The sequence below is a fragment of the Electrona antarctica genome (genome assembly GCF_951216825.1).
Source record: "Electrona antarctica genome assembly, chromosome: 10".
NCBI classification, from domain to species: Eukaryota; Metazoa; Chordata; class Actinopteri; order Myctophiformes; family Myctophidae; genus Electrona; species Electrona antarctica.
In genome coordinates, this window is record NC_136791.1 from 31,338,458 (window position 1) to 31,358,948 (window position 20,491).

Below are 20,491 nucleotides of genomic sequence, written 5' to 3' on the forward strand. Positions count from 1 at the left end.
GATATTAAAAAACAGAACCCCACCCACTATTTAAATTATATCATATAAATAAGGTCACATCAACAGACCTGTTATCGATGCGTATTAGAAAATAATTAACAAGCCATTTCGACAGCAAATTCTGATTTAGTCTTTTGAATAACACACCATTTAGTTTGTCTTATTTTAGTCATCTGAAATTGTTTAGTCTTAATAGACTAAATATCAAAATCTTAGACTTTTAGTCTTAGTCAACAAAATAGTAACAGATGGTACAGTAGTATAGGTCAGACAGTGACTCCAGACCAGAGATCCAGGTACAACTAGAGAAATAGTAACAATTCTATTTCACAATTGAAACTGGAAGACTGGAAGAAAGTGCATATGAATGAATTCTGGTCTAAGAAAACTCTTCTGACATATTTACCACCCACAGTATACAAGTACGTATCTGCTAAATCATATCAAACTAGAAACCTCTAGTGCAGGATACTAATTGTAACATTATTAGCATGATCTATACAGAAATGCAGCTGACCACATGTGGAACCTGTTGCATTGACTATATTCATTGAACAAACATGTGACGTTGGTAACTTGGTTGAGTAATACACATTTGAATAACTGGTGAAGGTTGAGTAAATCCGACAGTCAGATACCACTTAAACACTCGGTAACCTGAGTTGGCTCTATACTTGGACTGTTTTTTCCCCGTCTACACCAAATCTGTTTGCCAGAAATAGTCGATCGACAAGCTCACAATGCTGCACAATGCGATGCATTGTGAGCTTCTAATCTGCTATTTTTTGGCTAGTGTTACCCGGTTCAAGAAGTTAAGTTATTGTGACATGTTAAACCCATAGACAGTTAAATTGTTTAAAACACATAGTACAGTAAATAATACATGGTTACAATTAAGGATAGAAAGGTTTAAACCTTTAATGAAAACATGTATGGAACATCTACTCGACTCAGTAAAAATGGTAGCCTATGATTCAATAAGATCTTGAAATTATAAATACAATGTATACAAAATTCAACTTGTAATAGTAATAGCACTCTGTGCTGTGTCAGAAAGACAATAACATTTTTCTTTAGTAAAATAGTCCTGCTTAGACTGTAGACAGAGCAGTGGATCCCAAACTGGGGGATCCACTCAACAGTAAACAAACGAACATGCGTATATGTATGTACTGTATTGTGTATATACTACACTACAGGGTATCTGCACATTTCTAAAGTTACATTTTAATGGCTTTTAAAGACCTTTTAATACCAAATTGTCAAATTACATAAGAAAGAGGCAAACATTGTGAAAATAGCCGATCTACAAGTAGTTCAACTATTTTCTTGGCTGGAAGGAGCTAATAGGTTGAAGCATCTCGCAGGATTATAATGTGCCAAATAGTCAAATATGACATTTTCACTGAAATGGATCTCATTAGTTTATTCATGGTCAGCAGCTGTATCCCCAGGACAGTTAGAGCACTGATCATCTGCATCTGTAAAAAGCAGACATTCAACATCAGTAAGGAGTTGTGTCCACTGAGGCATTTTTCTTTCCCTGAGTGCAGCATATTATTTTGAATTGTTTATGTAAGCGGTGCTGGAAACACCTGCAGTGTTACAAATATTTTCAAATGTGTGTTTTCAGCTGGGAATAAAACACTTTGGTGTACAGTGGACACACAGCCTAAGTCAATAATAATAATGAAAAACAAATATGCAGCATTTGATTATCCCTCTCACCATTATAAGTGGTCCCACACCATATGCAGTAAAAATGGACTCCTCTTAGATATGATGTCAATATTTGCAGCTTGTCCAGGGACTGCAAAACAAAATAAATTGTCAAAACTATGCATAATATCCCTACTGAATGTTTGATTCTCAGTGAATTGGCTTTCTCGTATACTATGCCATGCTGACTGAATACACAAGGATTGATTTTTGTTTTTAAATATTTGTTCAACTGCTTTTTTTTTTTTTTCTGTAAACAAAGGTCCTGCTGGTATTGTGAATTGTGCCATGTCAGAAAGTATTGTTACTAATACTATATAATACTATGTAGGTAGGTGTCATTTCTCCCCAAGGCTGTAAGACTGCTAAACAAGCCTAAATGAACAATGAACTTTTCCATGGTATTACGGCCTTGTATGCTGTCCGAGTTCTTTTAAAACTTTTTAGATAGCTTTAGTATTTGTTATTTAATTGCTGTTTTGTTTATGTGTATTGTGGAGCACCCCCAACATAAGTTTTTCACAAGGCATGTTACATCTGTGTGACAATAAACATCTTGAATCTTCTTTGCACCAATGTCCCATGTCTAATTAAATCCACATTGAATTAAACACTTACAGTTAATTCCTCTATCTCATCCGGTATCTCATCCGGTTTCTCATCCTGTTCCTCATCATCCTCCTCAGTTTCATTGTCTTCTTCATCTTCCTTTTCTTCGTCGTCTTCTTTTGGCCAATACCATTCTTCTCTAGGAATAGTGATGCTCTGAAATTAAATGAGAATTTAGGCATTGTTAACTGTACACAAAGTAAAGACTCGCGTTATGTTGACATGATACTGGAATAACTGTATAAAGCCATTTAGCCATTGTTTGTTTCAACCTTCTGGCTGTCAAGCTGCTCACAGGCTCGCTGGCTCCTTCTGAGATCGCCGTCAATCATTCGCTCTTCTCTCTCAGTCCTTACCCTCACCCTAGGATGGCAAATGTACATGTTTATGCACTAATTGAATAATACAATATAATACAAATTAGTAAAAAAAATATGTAGTGAGTGACACAGAACTCAACTGTACACTTTACCTAAAATCTTCCAAAGACTTTGTCTCATTCTGTTTTTTGGCCCGTACTTTCTGACGATAATGTTCAAGTTCCTCCTCTGCTTTTCTCTTCTTTAGCTGTTCCATTCCAATGCCACCCCTGTCTGAGTAATACACGTGAGACAGACTATAAACAAAACCACTTACTTGGATTTATCCACCAATGCTGAACAGTTGAACTGAAAATGTTTGCTTACCAGTTTTGATATTAAGTGGAATTGGTTCAACTCTTCCCACACCTGGAAAAAGTACAAATTAATATGCAAATACACATAAAGGATACCGGTTCTTATGGTTATATAAACGGAGGCAACTTGCCCTGCTTTCCAAGGCCTTGTCCAGCTTTATAACCCATCTTCTGCAGCATGGCAAATCCCTTGTTCTCGTTGCTGATAGAGCTGTGCATCACTGCTTCTCTGCTCTCCCTCTCTTGCTCTTTATATGTCTTCTGACGGTTCTTAATATTCTTCTCTTCTTTCTGTACCTCTCGTTTCATGGCTTCTTTGACACGCTTCACCATTGTTACACCAGGCTTAACATCTTGTCTAATACAAAAAGAAGAATAAATAGTATTACAAATAAATACTTAAAAAGAATACATAAATAATACACAGGTAATAACACCTACTAGGCAAGTTTAGGCGACGGTAGAAAAAGAAATCACTGGGCTTAAGGTTTGACTCGACTGAAACTCGACTTGTGGCAGCGGTGGCCGAACGGATAGCGGCGCGGTCTAGATACCGGAAGGTTCCCAGTTCGAATCAGTCGTCCGACACGTTAAAATTACCACCGCTGAAATGCCCTTGAACAAGGCATCAACCACTACGATGAAATGTGTTCTATGAGCAGGGCCTGGCTGGAAACAAGTTCTTGAGCTTAGCCCAGATACCCTGGGTAAATATAGATTTCATTTCATTTCATTTCATTTCATTTCATTTCATTTCAAACATTCAAAAACCTAAGTTACGATAGAACGTCAGACACTTACATTTTATTGAGAAACGCATCGGACATATAGTCCTCTTCGTCGTCAGACATCTCGTCCGTTAATGATCAAATGATTGCAGAAATATTAAAACGAGAGGTTTGTTTATTGATACTCTACTTTCCACTTTTGCTTTGGGGCTGTAAGCATAGAGTATATAGCTGTAAGTGATGTTTGGGTCCTTCATTAATACATTCCGACTCGCTCCGAGCTGTGGAACAAGTGCATAGTTCCTGCGGTTTTTAAACATCACAGATTCACCACGTGGATGTTTCAGCTTTTATACATGAACTGAACAGGGCCAAAACGAAAGAAATTAATTTGTCAACACAGGTAATATACACACATATTCATGGTTAATATTGTTAAATATGGTTTGATTGTCTACATTGTTTCCAGTCGGACTTTACTTAGGTGCAACACCCATATTGCCCAATGATACGTCGTCATTCATGCTGGGTTAAGAAGCGACAGACAGGTAGGGGGTGAACACATTCTATATATTACACGCTTTATGAAGCTCTTACGCCAATATTTACCAATATGAACACATTTTAAAGATGTTTTGTGCATTCCTTTATATTTTCTACGAGGATGTCTGGCTTGAGGTGGTGGTTATTGGTCGTACAGCTTAGCTAGGTTGCTAAACAACTCGTCTGCCCACAGAACAGGATCCATAAGTTATTTATTCTGCGGTCTCTCGTCAGGCACACCGAGTCGACATTTAACAACAAACTGTTTCCCAAATGTATGCATGGTTACGTTCATCGTTTTGTTATAGCTGTTCCGAGATAATCCGAGGCAGTTTTGAGCATATAATGTTATCCCTAATGTGTAATTTGAGTTTAGTGGGCCCGACTGCATTCGTCTTAGGCTACTTTAGTTTCTCCTTTCCACCCACCAAACTAGTTCTGTGACTGCACTGCACAATCCAGTACAAGAGAACTGGGCACCTTTGTGATGTGGTACCAGGGGCGATCTGGACCCTTTTGTGAAGTGGGCTTTGTCTTTAGGCATTGAATTTAATTATAATTGTATATGTGTGAGTGACCATACTACTGCTGTACGTACACTAACAAGTGTATTGTTGTTCTTGAGTGATAAGAAATGGGTTTTAAGATGAAAACATGGAATATTGAATGAGTAATTATTGGTTCTAAAATGCGAGTGTACAAATTGACACTTTCAGGCAAATTTGGTTCCATGTGTACACTCAGAGTTAGATTCTAACTGAACTCCGGTCCATTTGGTGCTATTTGCACACACTCAGTTTAATTAACACTCAATATTTTACTTTGTAGTTAGATCAAAGTGTGATTGTTCTGACATGGCGTGTCATACATTGCAGAGGTGAGGTCACATACTCTGTGAGAGAAGATCCCCCTGTTCCCTTGAGCAGTTGGTTGCTGCTAAAAGACGTGTTGCCATGGAGCTGGCTCACAGTCTCCTGCTCAACGAAGATGCCCTTGCTCAGATCACTGAGGCAAAGAGGCCTGTATTCATCTTCGAATGGCTTCGTTTCCTGGATAAGGTTCTGGTGGCAGCAAATAAGGTGAATATTCCGAATATTTACACGGAATGGCTAAAGTATGTCTGATTAACGGGATGTTGGACTACTGCGCAGCCCCCCCTCACACGTAGGATCTGAACATGATGCTATATAAATAATATTATTATTTTATTTTATTTTATTTTAGTGTATATCTATCTAATTAACATAACATGATGTGAGCAAGTATGTATTCAATGTTAATTCAAATAATTCTCTGCACGTTGCTACAGAACATGTCAATTATAGAAGGTCTCGCTTTGAGAGTTATAGCCGTTTTAAAACAACAGGCCTTGCTGAACAGGCCTGTGTTTGTACTGCTGGCTGTGATACATATTCCAATACTTAAACTTGCTATCGTCCATAGTATACCAAATACTGATCCGATACTAGTGCGTTATAAATAAATCCAGGAATTACCGGCATATCAATTCCTTTATAGTACATTGTTAAAGTACAGGAACACTTAAGTAAAATATTGAACTAGATTTGACATTTCAATAGTATGGGAACAGTATACAAAGGTATTGCAACAAGTATAGTGCTGTAGAAATGAAGTTCTCCCTGTGGGACAATACAGTCTAAACGTCTAAAAGTAAAGGGACAACTTAAAGTCGGTGATGTGTTCGTACTTATGGTTTACGAGTGTGTTTTGTGTATGCTTGGAAGGTTGATCTGAAGGAGATACAGAAGAAGCTAGTGGAACAGTTAACAGGACTGATTAGCAGCGCTCCCGGACCGCCAACCAGAAAACTACTGGCCAAGAACCTTGCAACTCTCTACAGCATCGGCGACACTTTCACTGTCTTCCAAACGCTTGACAAGTGCAATGACATAATCAAAAACAAGGATGACACCCCTGCATATCTGCCAACAAAGCTGTGAGCTCGCAATTATAAAATACATATGTATTTTCTAGTAGCTGTGATGATTGGTTGATATTCTGTTCTGTATTTGTTTGTAAACCTTAGTGCATGATATGGAACATTAACTTTCCACGCACGCACGCACGCACGCACGCACGCACGCACGCACGCACGCACGCACGCACGCACGCACGCACGGCTAAACCAAATGTTAATCTGTAGAAATATTATATTTTGTGTTTAAAAGGGGGGATTAAGTTTGCATCAATAGATTAAATGTGCTTTTTGCTGGCATTAAAGGGCAGTAGCCATGGTCCATGGATGAATTAAATCACATCTGGTGTGACCGGCTGTGCTTAATATACACACTATAATGTGTTACCTCTCTAAGCAATTATGGTTATTACAGTATTATTAATATTACTATTATTACAACAACAAATATATACTGTTATGTCACTTAATTAACTAAATCCATGTAAGCAAAGCATGCTACAGTCAAAATAACATTAAGTTGATGCACATGCAGCGCATGAAATTTGTCCTGCATTTACCCACCGTAACTATAATGAGCATTGAATGGGGCCCAGATGAAACACTAGTTTTGCCTAGTAAAAAAAACACCAGTATTTTATTATATCTGTATCTGACATAAATAATTCTTGTTTCAGTGCTGCAGTGGCATGTGTTGGGGCCTTTTATGAGAAGATGGGCAGGATGCTCGGAAGCTCCTTCCCAGATACAATCAACAATCTCTTGAAGGCTTTGAAGAGTGCAGAGGTACAGTATGACATTAAGAAAGACAAACTCTGAGCTGCCATATGGACAGTTGGGGATGACCGGCATTACATTGCATTTCCAAAATTCAGTGGTGGAAAAAGTACTCACATTTTTCTTACTTGAGTAAAAGTATCAATACTGCAATATAGTAATACTCGTAATAATAGTATAACAAATAATTTGAAAATATCAGATCTACAAGCTCACATTGTGTCGCAAATGCGACGCATTGCGAGCTATTTTCAAATGACCAAAATGTATATAGGGCTGAAGTGGTTAATGTATATTATGTAATAATCATCAAAGTAGCTAGTAACGAAAGTTTTCAAATTAATGTAGTGGAGTAAAATTACAATATTGGCCTCTGAGATGTAGTGGAGTAGAAGTAAAAGTATTGGAAATCGGAAATACTCAAGTAAAATACAAATGCCTCAAAACTGTACTTAAGTACAGTACTTGAGGAAATGTACTTATTTACTTTCCACCACTGCCAAAGTTAAACGGATGTATCATTCGGCTCTCCTGTTGCATTGTTTGCTTCTAGTCCCAAGGCAGAGGGGAGATCCTTCTCAGTCTGCAGAAGGTGCTGAGTGGATTGGGTGGGGCTGCGGCGTCATGTCACCGGGACATCTACAAGAATGCCCGCTCGCTGCTCACAGACAGATCCATGGCGGTGCGCTGTGCCGTGGCAAAGGTCTGTGAGGGGATTCACACCATCTTCTGTTCACTCAGTGAAATCCTTGCTCTTAAGTCTTAATGACATGACACTAAGGATTTCGGTGTGTACTGTGTAGTATCACAGGACTATTCATGATTTAACACATTATATGTCTATAGATTCTTTCAGAATAACACTGTGGCTTAACAACAAGGCAGTAATGACCGCCACAACATTTTAAAATGGAATGACCTCTGGGATTGTCATTTTCTTGACGAACATTTATAAGAGGCTCTGAGACAGCATTTATACGTCCATAAGCATGGTAATGTGCACAGATGGTTGCACAAAATAGTGATGGCAAAGATGATCAATTACTTATCCCTTTTTAAGAGACGGAAAAAGTTTCTTTCATTTATATACCCTGTAAAACTGTGATGCTGTGCATGTGTTATACCCCCATTGAGAAAGACAACTCCATGTTTATAAAATATTGCATAACTGGCACTGTATGATTTCAATATTGTAATGTTTTGTAGTTGTAAGATTGTAAGTAATCCTAACTGTGTTGTCTAGTATACTCTATATTTGTGAGATACACCATTATTTTGCATGCTGCATGAATTAAAATGTACTGACTGCGTACCATATTTATTCCTGATCCCTGAGCAGTGCCTCCTGGAGTTACAGAATGAGGCCGTGTTCATGTGGACCACAGAACTGGAGAACGTGGCCACGCTGTGCTTCAAGGCCCTGGAGGGCTCCAACTATGGGGTGCGGGTTTCAGTGTCCAAACTGCTGGGAACAGTCATGGCCACAGCCCTGATGCCGAAACAAGCATCAGGTATAGGTCTCGTACTTTTCGAAGTAGAATCAACACAGCTTAACCACGTTAAACCCCATATACTGTACTTTGTTGACCAGTGTGCCCCACTTAAGGGGTCCATACTACTTTCTTCCTTAATACATAATCTCTTCGGCGAAATTAGCCAATCTAGAAGCTCAGAACACGTTGCGATGGAACGGGTTGTGAACTGGTACATCTTCTATTTTCACCGAATGTTCAGCTTAGAATTGCGATGCTGGGGTTCATGTGGGGGGAAAAAATACAATCAAATTTGCACTACAAGAATAACTAATGGTTTTAATCACTTGTCTTCAGTTATGCGTCAGAATGTGAAACGGGCCACACTGGAGGAGGTACTGGAGCTGATGGCTACCGGTTTCCTGCGTGGTGGATCTGGCTTCTTGAAGAGTGGCGGCGATATGTTGAAGGGAGGAGGCTCTGTCAGCAGGGAGGTGCGGGTGGGGGTTACGCAGGTGAGTCAGATTGTGTTCAGTCAAACACCACAACAGTTAAGACTATGATGTTTTTAAACTTTAGTGCATCTTGAGTTGATTTCATCGTTTGAGTTTCATGTCAATTGTCATGGAAACTAGTTTTCATGAGTTGCTATGCTCACATAGAAATTCCACTAAAGGGTACAAGATGTGATGAACATACTTACTTTATTGAGAGCTTTCAAGCGAGCCAACAGCCTTTCCAATTCCAACATGTTGCAAGGAAACGGCTGTAGTTGTCTTGACATTGTGTGCTGCACAAACAAGTTAGAGAGTTAGAGTTATAAAGAAAGTTATATGAAGTGTTCTAGTTTTAGCCATGATGTTAATGCAAGCACAGCCTATGATTGTGCTTGCATTAACGTTGTGTCCTGTAGTTCAATTGTCTCATGTTATGATGTGCACAACGTTGTGGTGTGTTCACTTCTCTCACTTTTCCTCTTGCAATTTTATTCCATGACTCCTTCCTTCACAGGCCTACGTCGTGTTCGTCACAACTCTCGGTGGTCAGTGGCTGGAGCGCAACTTTGCCACTTTCCTGTCACACGTGCTGGACCTGGTCTCTCACCCACGGGCCACACAGACGCACGTAGAGGCTGTGTATTCACGGCGCTGTGTCTCCTTCATGCTGCGCGCCACCCTGGGGGGTTTGCTGGGAGAAAAAGCCCAGATTGCGGCGGGCAAAGAACTCTGCCAAGCCATCAGCAAGCAAATGAGGGCTGTGGGTAAGGAGGATGGGGGGGAAATATCACGGTTCAGAGCATTACAGAGTAAGTACTCGTCCATTATTACTCCCCCCCCCCCCCCCCTCCCCTCCCCTCCACCCTTCGCCATTCATGTTTATATTTATTTATTTTGCTTTTGTTTGCTGGTGGTTTGCTTGTGTTGTGTGTGTGGAGTTGGCCTTGCTTGCTTTCCTTGGATTTTTACTACCTTTTCTTCGGGTCATTTTTATTTTTATTTCTTGACAATTTCAAAGCGGGCAGCATCATACAGTCATTAACATGGTCCATTTGTAAATGCGCTATTCAGGCTCGGGCATGCATTCTATTCTCGGCTGGTTGGCTTGTTGGGCACACTATCCATGTTTTACAAACCCCTAAGTAAAATAACCTGTGTCCTCATATTGTATCATGGCATATATGGGCAGAAATGCTTGATGGCACTAAACCCGCTCACAGTCAGTAAAAGCAAACCACATTTTTAACTCATCGTGACACAACAAGGCATAATATTTAGCACATTTTCATTTGAGCTTTCCTGTCGGTCTCCTGCAATGTCCTTTCCTTTCCTAGCGCATCATCTTTTCTTTTATAATCACCAATCATTTTATAATCACCAATCATTTTTATGATCACCATTGTCTCTTAAAAAAAGAAAGAAAGATGATTCTTACTCTGTGATTTGCTTTGAAACCTTTGAACTGTGGACTATGTAAAAACCTATTTTCTTGTCTTGTTGTTACTTGATGTTCTTTGGGCACATCATTTGACCCAGTGAACCATAGTATCTTACAATGCACGTTAGAAAATGTCATGTCCTGAGATACAGCTTAGTCTACAGTCTAACACTACATGTTTAATTTACAAATATTGTACCTAGTCAATTAACAGTTAGTTATTGTTCAATATTCTGACTGGATATAGTTAATAGTCAGTCTGCTATGCCTGCTATTTCATTTGTAAAAATGTTGATAATGTTTATTGAAGGACATCTTCTCTGGAAGTCTCTATGGCTCTATGACTCATGTTTGACACAGTTTAGGGAAGTGGTCATTTGACCATTATATCTACCTTTAAATCTCTCCTTTGTCAGTTAATTTCCCCATTCCTTCGTTGGGTGCTGCTGTGCTTCCCACTTTCTTGACTTTGCCTTTTTTTTTGTCTTTGCTATTTTTCTGCAGCATTTTCAGAAATAGCCATTACATTTTTGAGGATTTAAGGTTACATTTGAAAAACGACATAATCCTTGGTCCAGCAAAATAATATTCAACCTTGATTGCCGTTGATGTGATCAAACCATAGCTTTGTTTAGTGAACAAACCTTCAGAGCTCTGTGTGAGTGGTTCAGTGCAGTGTTTAGTGAACAAACCTTCAGAGCTCTGTGTGTGAGTGGTTCAGTGCAGTGCAAACCTTCAGAGCTCTGTGTGTGAGTGGTTCAGTGCAGTGCGTATGTTTCTACTTAGTGAACAAACCTTCAGAGCTCTGTGTGTGAGTGGTTCAGTGCAGTGAACAAACCTTCAGAGCTCTGTGTGTGAGTGGTTCAGTGCAGTGAACAAACCTTCAGAGCTCTGTGTGTGAGTGGTTCAGTGCAGTGCAAACCTTCAGAGCTCTGTGTGTGAGTGGTTCAGTGCAGTGTTTAGTGAACAAACCTTCAGAGCTCTGTGTGTGAGTGGTTCAGTGCAGTGCAAACCTTCAGAGCTCTGTGTGTGAGTGGTTCAGTGCAATGTGTATGTTTCTACTCCATGGGGGTTTCTACTACTGGTGCAGGGCTTTGCAGATTGCTGATGTGTGACACACTTGCATGGTTCATGCAACAGTGGCAAGCTATTCAAATTATTAAGATCACCATGTGCAATAGTGTGTCGGAGGATTCAGGATTGATTAACCACCAGTAGTAAAATGACAGGATATGCCTGTCTTGTTTTGAGATAATTGAGCAATGTGTTTTGATTCAGTGCAAGTCAACGTTTGAATACTAGCATGTGACAGCAACAATATTAATATTTATATCATGTTATGGAATTGAAGGATGTAGATTGTAGACGATCTTAACCCAGATTAGCTTTGTTCAACGTGGCCATTTTGGCACTTTTTGTGCTGACAAAACTGCCTTTTCTGTTTCCCCCCTGCATGGTGCGCTTTCAGAGGCTGTGGTAAATGACACCAGTGGAGAGAACAAGGCAGGGGCAGCGGATGTCTCTGCCAGTCAGCATGTCATGGTGTGTGCCCTCAAAGAGCTGGGCAGTCTGGTCCAGAGTTTGAGCGCTACCGCCTCACCGCTTATTCAGGAGCCTTCCATAGGTGAGAGAGATGCTCACAGTATCAATGGGGATTTCAATTCTATTATTCTGCACCATCAGATCACATCTGAGGAGGGTGGGTGGGTGGGTGCCTAATGCCTATATTATATTGCATGTCTTCTCCTGTCTCAATACAATAAAATAAAATGGAGAAAACATTTCTACACACAAAAACAACCCTGCTGTTGGACATATGAGCCTAGAATAGCAGCAAATGATCATTTAGTACCTGAGCTTAAAAAAAGCGTGGTCAGGTTGTTTTTGGCAGCAAATTTCTATTTGAGTTTAGTCATAGTCTTTGGAATTAAACTTAATTTAGTTTGAGTCACATTTTAGTCATCTGGAATGTTTTAGTGTTAGTCTAGTTCTAGTCGACTGTCCTAAGATTTTAGTCGACTAAATCTACAGTTGTTTTTGTCGACTAAAATGTATTTTGACGGGCCTTGATGGTGTCGTAATGGCTGATTTTAGACTTGCTGAAAATAGCAGATCTACAAGCTCACAACATGTCGCAGCGTGTTGTGAGCTGCTATTTTCAGCATGCAACCAAGTGTACAATGACTTATACTGGATCTCTTGTCCACTAGTCCCTTCCTAACATTTTTGTTTAGTTTTAGTCATCGTAGCTTAGTTTTCGTTTCGTTTCCATTTAGTTTTCGTCAGTGCAAAAAGGTAGTCGACGAACATTTTTAGTCTTAGTTTTAGTCGACGAAATCAACACTGCTTCTTTGTTTCCCGTTTCCCGCTCTTAGGCCTGGTTGAAACGGTGACCTCGGTGCTGCTGCACCCGAGCATGGCGGCCCGTTTGGCAGCCGCGTGGTGCCTGCGCTGTGTCACCGTGGCGCTGCCCTACCAGCTGACCCCGCTGTTGGACCGCTGTGCAGAGCGCATCAACAACCTGAAGAGCTCCCCCGAGGCCGTGAGCGGCTACAGCTTCGCCATGGCGGCCCTCCTGGGAGGCGTAAACCAGTGCCCTCTGGGTATCCCCCACTCCAAGGGCAAGGTCTGTAGAATGCAGCAACCATGACCACACGTATCTACATATAGTTCATGTTTTTTTGGTCTTAAGCTGCGTTCAGACTTGAATTTAAATATTCGCCTCGGTTCGTCCCATTTCTGCTCGCGCAACTTCTCGTCTTTGCATTGACTTTGTATGTAATCGTGCCGCTCTAACCATCCAAGTCTGAACGCACCTTAATTGCTCCATTTGGTGAAAAAAAAATCACACCCGCGTGAAGTGAGGGACGCTCTTATCATCGTATGATCGTACGTACATCATCATGATATAAAATAGACACTATGGGCCCTAGTTTTGTCAGTGTATGCTAAACCCCTTATCCCTATAAACCTCTTTGACTTTTTTTATTACTATTTTTAAAAACATTTTTAATACCAGTAGTTCAATTAGCCGATCTACAAGCTCACAACGTGTTGATGTAGATCGGCTAGTTGAACAATTTAAAAAATGTTTAGGGATAAGGGGTTTAGCACTGACGAAAATAGGGCCCCATGTCTATTTGCTCAGACACTATGATGTAATATTCTCCATTCGTTGTCAATGGGTTTGTGTAGGACAAAGTTTGTGGACAAACACCAAAAGCTGGATATAGGAGGGGCTAGCGCTCCTCAAAACTCTCACTTGTGTGAAGTGAAGCCTGATGTATTTATTTTTATATTGAACCACATGTTGTTTGCTGCTGTAAACAAACATTAAAAGTCCATAGACTTGGCTGCCGCTCTATTTTTGTTAAAAGTGCAATCAACTTCTATTTTCACATCACAGCCTTTAGAAGTCAAAATCACACTTGCGTGAAGTGAGGGGCACTCTTATCATCATACCGGTACATTGTCATGGAATTTGTGTGATTTCCCTCTCCTTCAGCTGGTGGTGAGCATAGCTGAGGACCTACTGCGCACAGCGGCTCAGAACAGCAGGCTTTCGCTGCAGCGCACACAGGCGGGATGGCTGCTACTGGGAGCTCTTATGACACTAGGTGAGGGGACACAGGTGGGGTAGCTGCTACTAGGGGTCTTATGACACTAGGTGAGGGGACACAGGCAGGATGGCTGCTACTGGGAGCTCTTATGACACTAGGTGAGGGGACACAGGCGGGGTGGCTGCTACTGGGAGCTCTTATGACACTAGGTGAGGGGACACAGGCAGGGTGGCTGCTACTAGGGGTCTTATGACACTAGGTGAGGGGACACAGGCAGGGTGGCTGCTACTGGGAGCTCTTATGACTAGGTGAGGGGACACAGGCGGGATGGCTGCTACTGGGAGCTCTTATGACTAGGTGAGGGGACACAGGCGGGATGGCTGCTACTGGGAGCTCTTATGACTAGGTGAGGGGACACAGGCCAGATGGCTGCTACTGGGAGCTCTTATGACTAGGTAAGGGGACACAGGCCAGATGGCTGCTACTGGGAGCTCTTTATGACTAGGTGAGGGGACACAGGCCAGATGGCTGCTACTGGGAGCTCTTATGACTAGGTGAGGACAGGACTGTCCCTCAAACCATAACGTGTAACATCTGGGGGTGGACCCCACCTTGAAAACCACTGACCTAGATCAGTGGTTCCCAAACTTTTCAGGTCGAGACCCAAAATAGAGATTATGCGTTTGCCCTGGGACACAAACTAGTTAAAATAACCGATCACTAAGAAGTAGTGAAAATAGCCAATCTACAAGCTCACAATGTGGCGTGAAGCGAGGCGCTGTGAGCTTGTAGATTGGCTATTTGCACTACTTCTTAAATATTTGTTCTAATTTATGGAATTTCCTAGATTTTTCTTTTATTTATTTATTTATTAAATTACTGAAAAAAAATCATAAACGTTGCTTTTTATTCCTGAAAATGTTTTTGAAATAATCATAACTAAACATATGTTAAAAAAAAAACTGGATTTGAGATTTGTGGAAGATTTGTGGATAAAGTTTCCTGTAATTTGCTACAGTATTGAAAACAAACAGTATTGTAAACGAAAAAGAAGACGATACTGGATTTGTGTAAGAGAAATAATAATAAATTAAAACGTTTTTTCAGTCATTTGTCTGGAAAATAATGGGCTGTGTGTGAACCCTATTATTTGTGAACCTAATATCGTGATTCGAGTCGTATCGTGAGTTGAGTGATTCGTTACATGCCTAGGTAGGCATACTAGGCACCACTGTAAGTGGTCATCTTTGACACAGTGTTCATATATATATATACACACCCCAGGTCCCTCCCTGGTTCGCTATCACCTTCCCAAGATGCTGCTGCTGTGGCGAAATGTGTTCCCGCGCTCACAGAAGGAGCTGGAGGCAGAAAAGGCCAGAGGAGACTCCTTCACCTGGCAGGTCACACTGGAGGGCAGGGCAGGGGCACTGTGTGGTAAGGACACACATTCATTCATTCATTCATTGTACAAACTAACCCACAGAGATGATCATTTTCATGGATAAATTCACCTATACTGTTCATAACGCAACAATTTTCATCGCCTTTTTTTAATGATTCGTAATAGGAAAAAATGTCCCCGTCCCCCCCAAAAAAAAAAAATATATATATATAGCTATAAGCAGCGATAAGGCGGGCCCAAGAAATAAGACAATGCGCAATAAGAACAATATGCACAAATAAGACTGACAAGCTGAGTTGACAGTACCCGGATTTGAACACACAACCTTGTGGTCCGAAGGCAAGAGCTCTACTGACTGAGCTACACAGAGACAATGAACATTTCATGCAAATTGCTCAAAAAAACAGGCAGAAAATCGGGTATAAGCGTTTTTTAAACTGCTCAAAGTGGCAGAAGATCTGAGGGCGTAGCTTACTGATCAAAGTGACATGTGTTCCCCATGAGTCAAGGAACAAGTGGAAACAAGTGCCATGACCTTTGGACAAACGAGGCATGAGTTATGCCTGTTCAAAGGTTTCATTTTCATAAAATTGCCATAGCGCCCCTATTGGATGGAGTAAGACTGCTTTCAATGCTATTTGGCATGCCCCTCTACCATACTGTACAGTTGCAAAAGCATATGACATGACTGCATGCATGTATGTATTAGGGACAAAAGAAACATTTTCACAAACCAGCAATTTTCATTGGCTCATAAAAACTTTTTGCATTTTGATCAAAGATCCTGGGAGGACTGTTTTTCATATAATTCAAAATGGCAGGTGATCTAATGGTCTAGAGGTCAAAAGTCAGAACACAAAAGTTGTTGGGCATGAGGAGACACATATGTGTATCAAAGTGTCATTGCCAACGCTCAAACGGTTCATAAGTCATAGTCACCGTTTGGCATGGCCCTCTACCAGATTACCTATTTTTGGCGGAAGAAGACGAAGAAGAAGAAACAGAAACAGAAACACAAAAACAATAAGTGACCAAAGTCACTTCGTGACTTCTTGGTCGCTTAAAAATAGCAGAAATATCAAAACTACAAGCTTGTTTCCATGTTAACAATCTCTCTCTCTTTCTCTCTCTCTCCTCTCTCCCTTCCCCAGCCATGCGTAGTTTTGTAGCACACTGCCCTGAGTTGCTCACAGAAGACGTCATCCGCCGTCTGATGACTCCCATAGAATGTGCCATGACCATGATGTCCCAGTGAGTAGTACCACAGAGCGCCTCTCTAGTCACTTGGACTCACTCAATGCTGATTTGACTTGCTAGAGTTATGGTTATACAGCACCATACAGGGGCTCAATATTCAGGCTTTACGGACGCAAAACATCTCTTTAGAGGAACATTCCAGTTTTTCCCCTTATGATAATTAATCCATTCTACATACAGTACATGATGCGTCCCTGTGTTTGTTGTGTTTGTCAGCGTCCCTGCCATCACCAAGGTCCACGGTGCTCATCTTAAAGCCAGCGCTGCTATGGTGAGGCTGAGGCTCTATGACATCCTGGCCCTCCTGCCCCCAAAGACATATGAAGGTAAGAACATTTGTCTCTTTGTATCTGCTAAATGCCTAAATTGTATCCAGTCCTCTCTGAAATGTGTAGGGAAAGTGTTTTAAAAGCAACTCTTCTCTCCTTGTGCAGGCAGCTTCAATGCTCTTTTAAGAGAACTCGTGGCGGAGTTCACTTTGACGGACAATTCGGCCAACACCACCACCTCCTTGCTGCGATCACTGTGTCACTATGACGACAGTGTGCTTATGGGCTCCTGGCTTCAGGAGACAGACCACAAGTCCATAGAGGATCAGGTAACGGCTCCAATTTTGATATACAGTATGATGTGGAAAAACAGGACTACTATTTTGTGTTTGGTGATTTCGCACATTATGATCTCACATTGAACACACAAACCTACGTAACCATGGACATGTGCTGCGAAAGTTTAAGGTTGTATTAATCACTAACACTAAGTAGTTGCCACTCGCCAGCCACTTCTTTTCAGCTGTCATTGATGATTCCACCGGGAGGTCGTAATAACGCATGCAGAGGAACACGCTATCCGACCTAGTTCTCCTCCCTGCTGAATAGGCACCCCACTGAACAACCTACAGGAGTTGCTAGTGACAGAGAATACCCTCCCTGCCAGTTTCCCTCCTGTAAACGTGGCCGTGTTCACTCATTCGAGCACCTGGCCAAGCCGGAGGCACTGCAAAGGAATTGAGCCCCACTGAATCAGTCTGCACAGTGGTGGGCATGAACTTTACCCCTGTGCCACCTGGATGCCCTCTGCATGCACTTCTTCACTCATCACTTTCTGTCTAAGATCACGGAATCTGAATTTCCGGTAACCGTGAATAATCTTTCTTGTGCTGTGAAATAACCATAATTTTGTAGGTCATTAAAACGGCCATACAAGCACAAACCCCAAATGGTATCTCCTCAGTTAGACCTCAAGGGTATCCAGGTGGCGTAGAAGTAAAACACTTTCCCATCACCATCGAGCCCTCGGGTCGTCTCCCAGCAGCAGTGTCTCCAACGGTCTAACGAACAAAATTAGCAGTGTTCTTGGCTGTGAAGGCAGCAGGAAATTGTGTTCTTGTTGCTGCACTATAGTGACTCCTGCTGGTTGGTCAGGGTGAGGGGAACATGAACCTTTTGCATGCATTATAAAGCTCTCCTGTTCAAACTCCTCACTTGTCCAGTGAAAAGACACAGCTGTCGACTCCGTATTTATCAGTAGAGGGTATCAGTAGAGGCATGGAGCCGTCTACTCCCTAGGTCATACATGGGCAACTGGCGGCCCGGTGGCCACATGAGGCCCTCACCTTCACTTTAATGTGGCCCTCAGGTTAATACCAGAATACTGAAGTAGATTAGTAACTTAACCCATTCTGGGCGGGAACACCTTTTGGTGTTTTAAGCATTATGTTGTAGCCTACTTTAGCTATTGAAAAATAGCAGATCTACAAGCTCATGGCGTGGCACCGAGTGCCGCGCTATGAGCTTGTAGGTCTGCTATTTTTAGAAAAATCGTGAAAATGTGGCGCAAATCTTTGAATATATATTCTTTCAGAGTGAACGTTTTTAACTGGATCACTGGAACAACATATTTTCAGAGGGGGGTCTGCGGCCAAATACACATCATTCTGGGGGTCCTTGACATGAAATATTGAGCACCATTGATACAGAAACATGAGGTTTTTCTGAAAATTGTCATGATTTAGTCAGGCCTAAATGGGTTAATGAGTATTATTAAAATGTTATTTTTTTATGTCCAGTGCATTTGTATTTAGTTCATAAAGTTAACATAACTATAATTAAAGGCATTTGAAATTAAATCAAAATGTTACTTTTCAGGATTCCAATTCAAAAATAGCAAAAGTTAATTCAGGATTTAAATTAAAATATAGCAAAAAAATTGCCAATCTACAATCTCAAAACGCGTCGCATTTTGAGCTTGTAGATCGGCTATTTTTGCTACGACAGTAATATGCAATGCTGGAGTGAGTAGTGGGGAAATATTGTGGCCCTCGCCATCGTCGAAGTTGCCTACCCCTGCCCTACTTTAGGTCAACAGTGGGGGTTGGCAGCGCACAGGGACTGCAGCAGTACACATGGGGGACTGGCAATGACTAAATTGGGGGAGAAAGTATCACAGTTAATACGGTAAATAATGTGATGAATTCATATTGCAGCTGCAGCCCAACAGTGCGTCTGGCAGTGGCGCTCTGGAACATGACCCCTCTTCCATCTACTTGCGTGTTCCTGTGGGCGAGGCCATCCCCGGGCCCCTCCCTCTGGGCGTGTCTGTCATCGATGCTTCCGTAGCGCTGTTTGGCGTGGTCTTCCCCCATGTCTCCTTCAAACACAGGTCAGATGGGCTCTCGGCACTGGTGGGAAAAAAGTACTCAAATGTTTTACTTAGTGAAAGTTTCAATACTGCAATTTAGAAATACCCTGTTACAAGTAAATGGCTGGAATTCAAAATTAAAAGTACAAAAGTATTGGTTCCTAAAGTACCAAAAGTAATCGGCTATTTTCAAATGGCCAAAATGTATATAGGGCTGAGGTGGTTACTGTATGTTTTGTCATAATAATCAAAATCTACAAAGTAACTAGTAACTTTTCGTAGTTGAATAGAAGTACTGAAACTTTGACATACTCAAGTAAAGTACAAATACCTCAAAATTGTACTTATGTACAGTACTTAAGTAAATGTACTTAGTTACTTTCCACCACTGGCTTTCGGATATTTTCATAGCATGAACCATTTGATGCAACGTACTATTTACAACATTGTTTGTAATGTTTGTCCTCTGTTTTCGTTCTGTGCTTAACTCTGTGACACCCCGTAAATGAAATGCATTTCATGGGACCTCGCCACACAACACAGGCTGCAGATGCTCGACCACTTTGCAGAGTGCATCAAGCAGGCCAAGGGCATTCGTCAGCAGGCGGTTCAGCTTAACATCTTTACTGCAGTACTTAGTGCCCTCAAGGTGAGGACCAGTCCTTTTTCTATTCTCCCCTTTAATGCTTCAATGCTTCAGCCACACATATTAGATTTCCTAAACCTATATCGCATTACTTAGCTGATGCACAATAAGCATTAACGCCGCTTTTCCCCTCTTCAATTCCTGTCTACAGGGTCTGGCAGAGAACAAGAGCACGCTGGGTCCTGAAGAGGTGCGTAAGTCGGCCCTGGCGCTCGTAATGGGAGCCCTGGACAATCCCAACCCCATCCTGCGTTGTGCTGCCGGCGAGGCTCTGGGGAGGATGGCTCAAGTGGTCGGAGAGGTCACCTTTATTGCCCGGATGGCACAGTACAGCTTTGACAAGTAAGTATGCCATCAAGTACCTACAGTATATTACAATGTAGGCATTTAGCAGACGCTCTTAATCCAGAGCAGTAAGCAAGAACAACACAAGGTAATACATCAAATACAGAGAAATTGCCATCAATAATCATAAGCAAGCTAAGAACCTAACATCTGTCTAACGGTAGATTATCTGTACAGTGAAGATATGAGTATATATATATAGAGTGCTATGTCTACATAAAATGCTATCTAATTGACATAAAT

At 41.4% G+C, this 20,491-nt stretch overlaps 2 protein-coding genes across 4 annotated transcripts in view; one reads left to right on the forward strand and one right to left on the reverse strand.

Moving 5' to 3' along the window:
• Nucleotides 1–1,411: 1,411 nt before the first annotated feature.
• On the reverse strand, nucleotides 1,412–3,941 carry gpatch11 (G patch domain containing 11). The gene is made up of 8 exons (XM_079513261.1): nucleotides 3,806–3,941; nucleotides 3,136–3,362; nucleotides 3,015–3,056; nucleotides 2,801–2,921; nucleotides 2,601–2,691; nucleotides 2,338–2,484; nucleotides 1,729–1,810; nucleotides 1,412–1,481 (listed from the first exon to the last, which is right to left on the reverse strand). Exons 1-8 carry the CDS (start codon nucleotides 3,853–3,855, stop codon nucleotides 1,426–1,428), a joined length of 816 nt encoding a protein of 271 aa, XP_079369387.1. The 5' UTR covers nucleotides 3,856–3,941; the 3' UTR covers nucleotides 1,412–1,425.
• A 283-nt stretch (nucleotides 3,942–4,224) lies between these two features.
• heatr5b (HEAT repeat containing 5B) overlaps nucleotides 4,225–20,491 on the forward strand; it is a 37,323-nt gene continuing 21,056 nt past the window's right edge. The window contains exons 1-18 of one of the 3 annotated variants that reach the window (XM_079511752.1): nucleotides 4,225–4,280; nucleotides 5,151–5,354; nucleotides 6,021–6,232; nucleotides 6,889–6,997; nucleotides 7,542–7,691; nucleotides 8,328–8,499; nucleotides 8,818–8,975; nucleotides 9,472–9,766; nucleotides 11,864–12,019; nucleotides 12,771–13,021; nucleotides 13,901–14,012; nucleotides 15,240–15,392; nucleotides 16,512–16,611; nucleotides 16,834–16,943; nucleotides 17,052–17,215; nucleotides 19,103–19,278; nucleotides 19,801–19,906; nucleotides 20,055–20,245. In XM_079511752.1, coding sequence (XP_079367878.1) covers nucleotides 5,229–5,354; nucleotides 6,021–6,232; nucleotides 6,889–6,997; nucleotides 7,542–7,691; nucleotides 8,328–8,499; nucleotides 8,818–8,975; nucleotides 9,472–9,766; nucleotides 11,864–12,019; nucleotides 12,771–13,021; nucleotides 13,901–14,012; nucleotides 15,240–15,392; nucleotides 16,512–16,611; nucleotides 16,834–16,943; nucleotides 17,052–17,215; nucleotides 19,103–19,278; nucleotides 19,801–19,906; nucleotides 20,055–20,245 — 2,741 coding nt within the window. In that variant the 5' untranslated portion in view covers nucleotides 4,225–4,280; nucleotides 5,151–5,228. Of the gene's footprint in view, nucleotides 4,281–4,315; nucleotides 4,551–5,150; nucleotides 5,355–6,020; nucleotides 6,233–6,888; nucleotides 6,998–7,541; nucleotides 7,692–8,327; nucleotides 8,500–8,817; nucleotides 8,976–9,471; nucleotides 9,767–11,863; nucleotides 12,020–12,770; nucleotides 13,022–13,900; nucleotides 14,013–15,239; nucleotides 15,393–16,511; nucleotides 16,612–16,833; nucleotides 16,944–17,051; nucleotides 17,216–19,102; nucleotides 19,279–19,800; nucleotides 19,907–20,054; nucleotides 20,246–20,491 lie in introns of those variants that run through there. The other 2 variants (XM_079511751.1, XM_079511753.1) reach the window with 2 other exon arrangements.

What these genes read in the sequence shown, in the direction of transcription:
- gpatch11 (XM_079513261.1), bottom strand. Translation starts at nt 3,855, where the DNA reads ATGTCTGACGACGAAGAGGACTATATGTCCGATGCGTTTCTCAATAAA. An exon ending in AAGTCTTTGGAAGATTTTAG is followed by an intron (nt 2,692 to 2,800) that starts GTAAAGTGTACA and finishes TTGCCATCCTAG; the next exon opens with GGTGAGGGTAAGGACTGAGA. An exon ending in GTGTGGGACCACTTATAATG is followed by an intron (nt 1,482 to 1,728) that starts GTGAGAGGGATA and finishes TGCTTTTTACAG; the next exon opens with ATGCAGATGATCAGTGCTCT.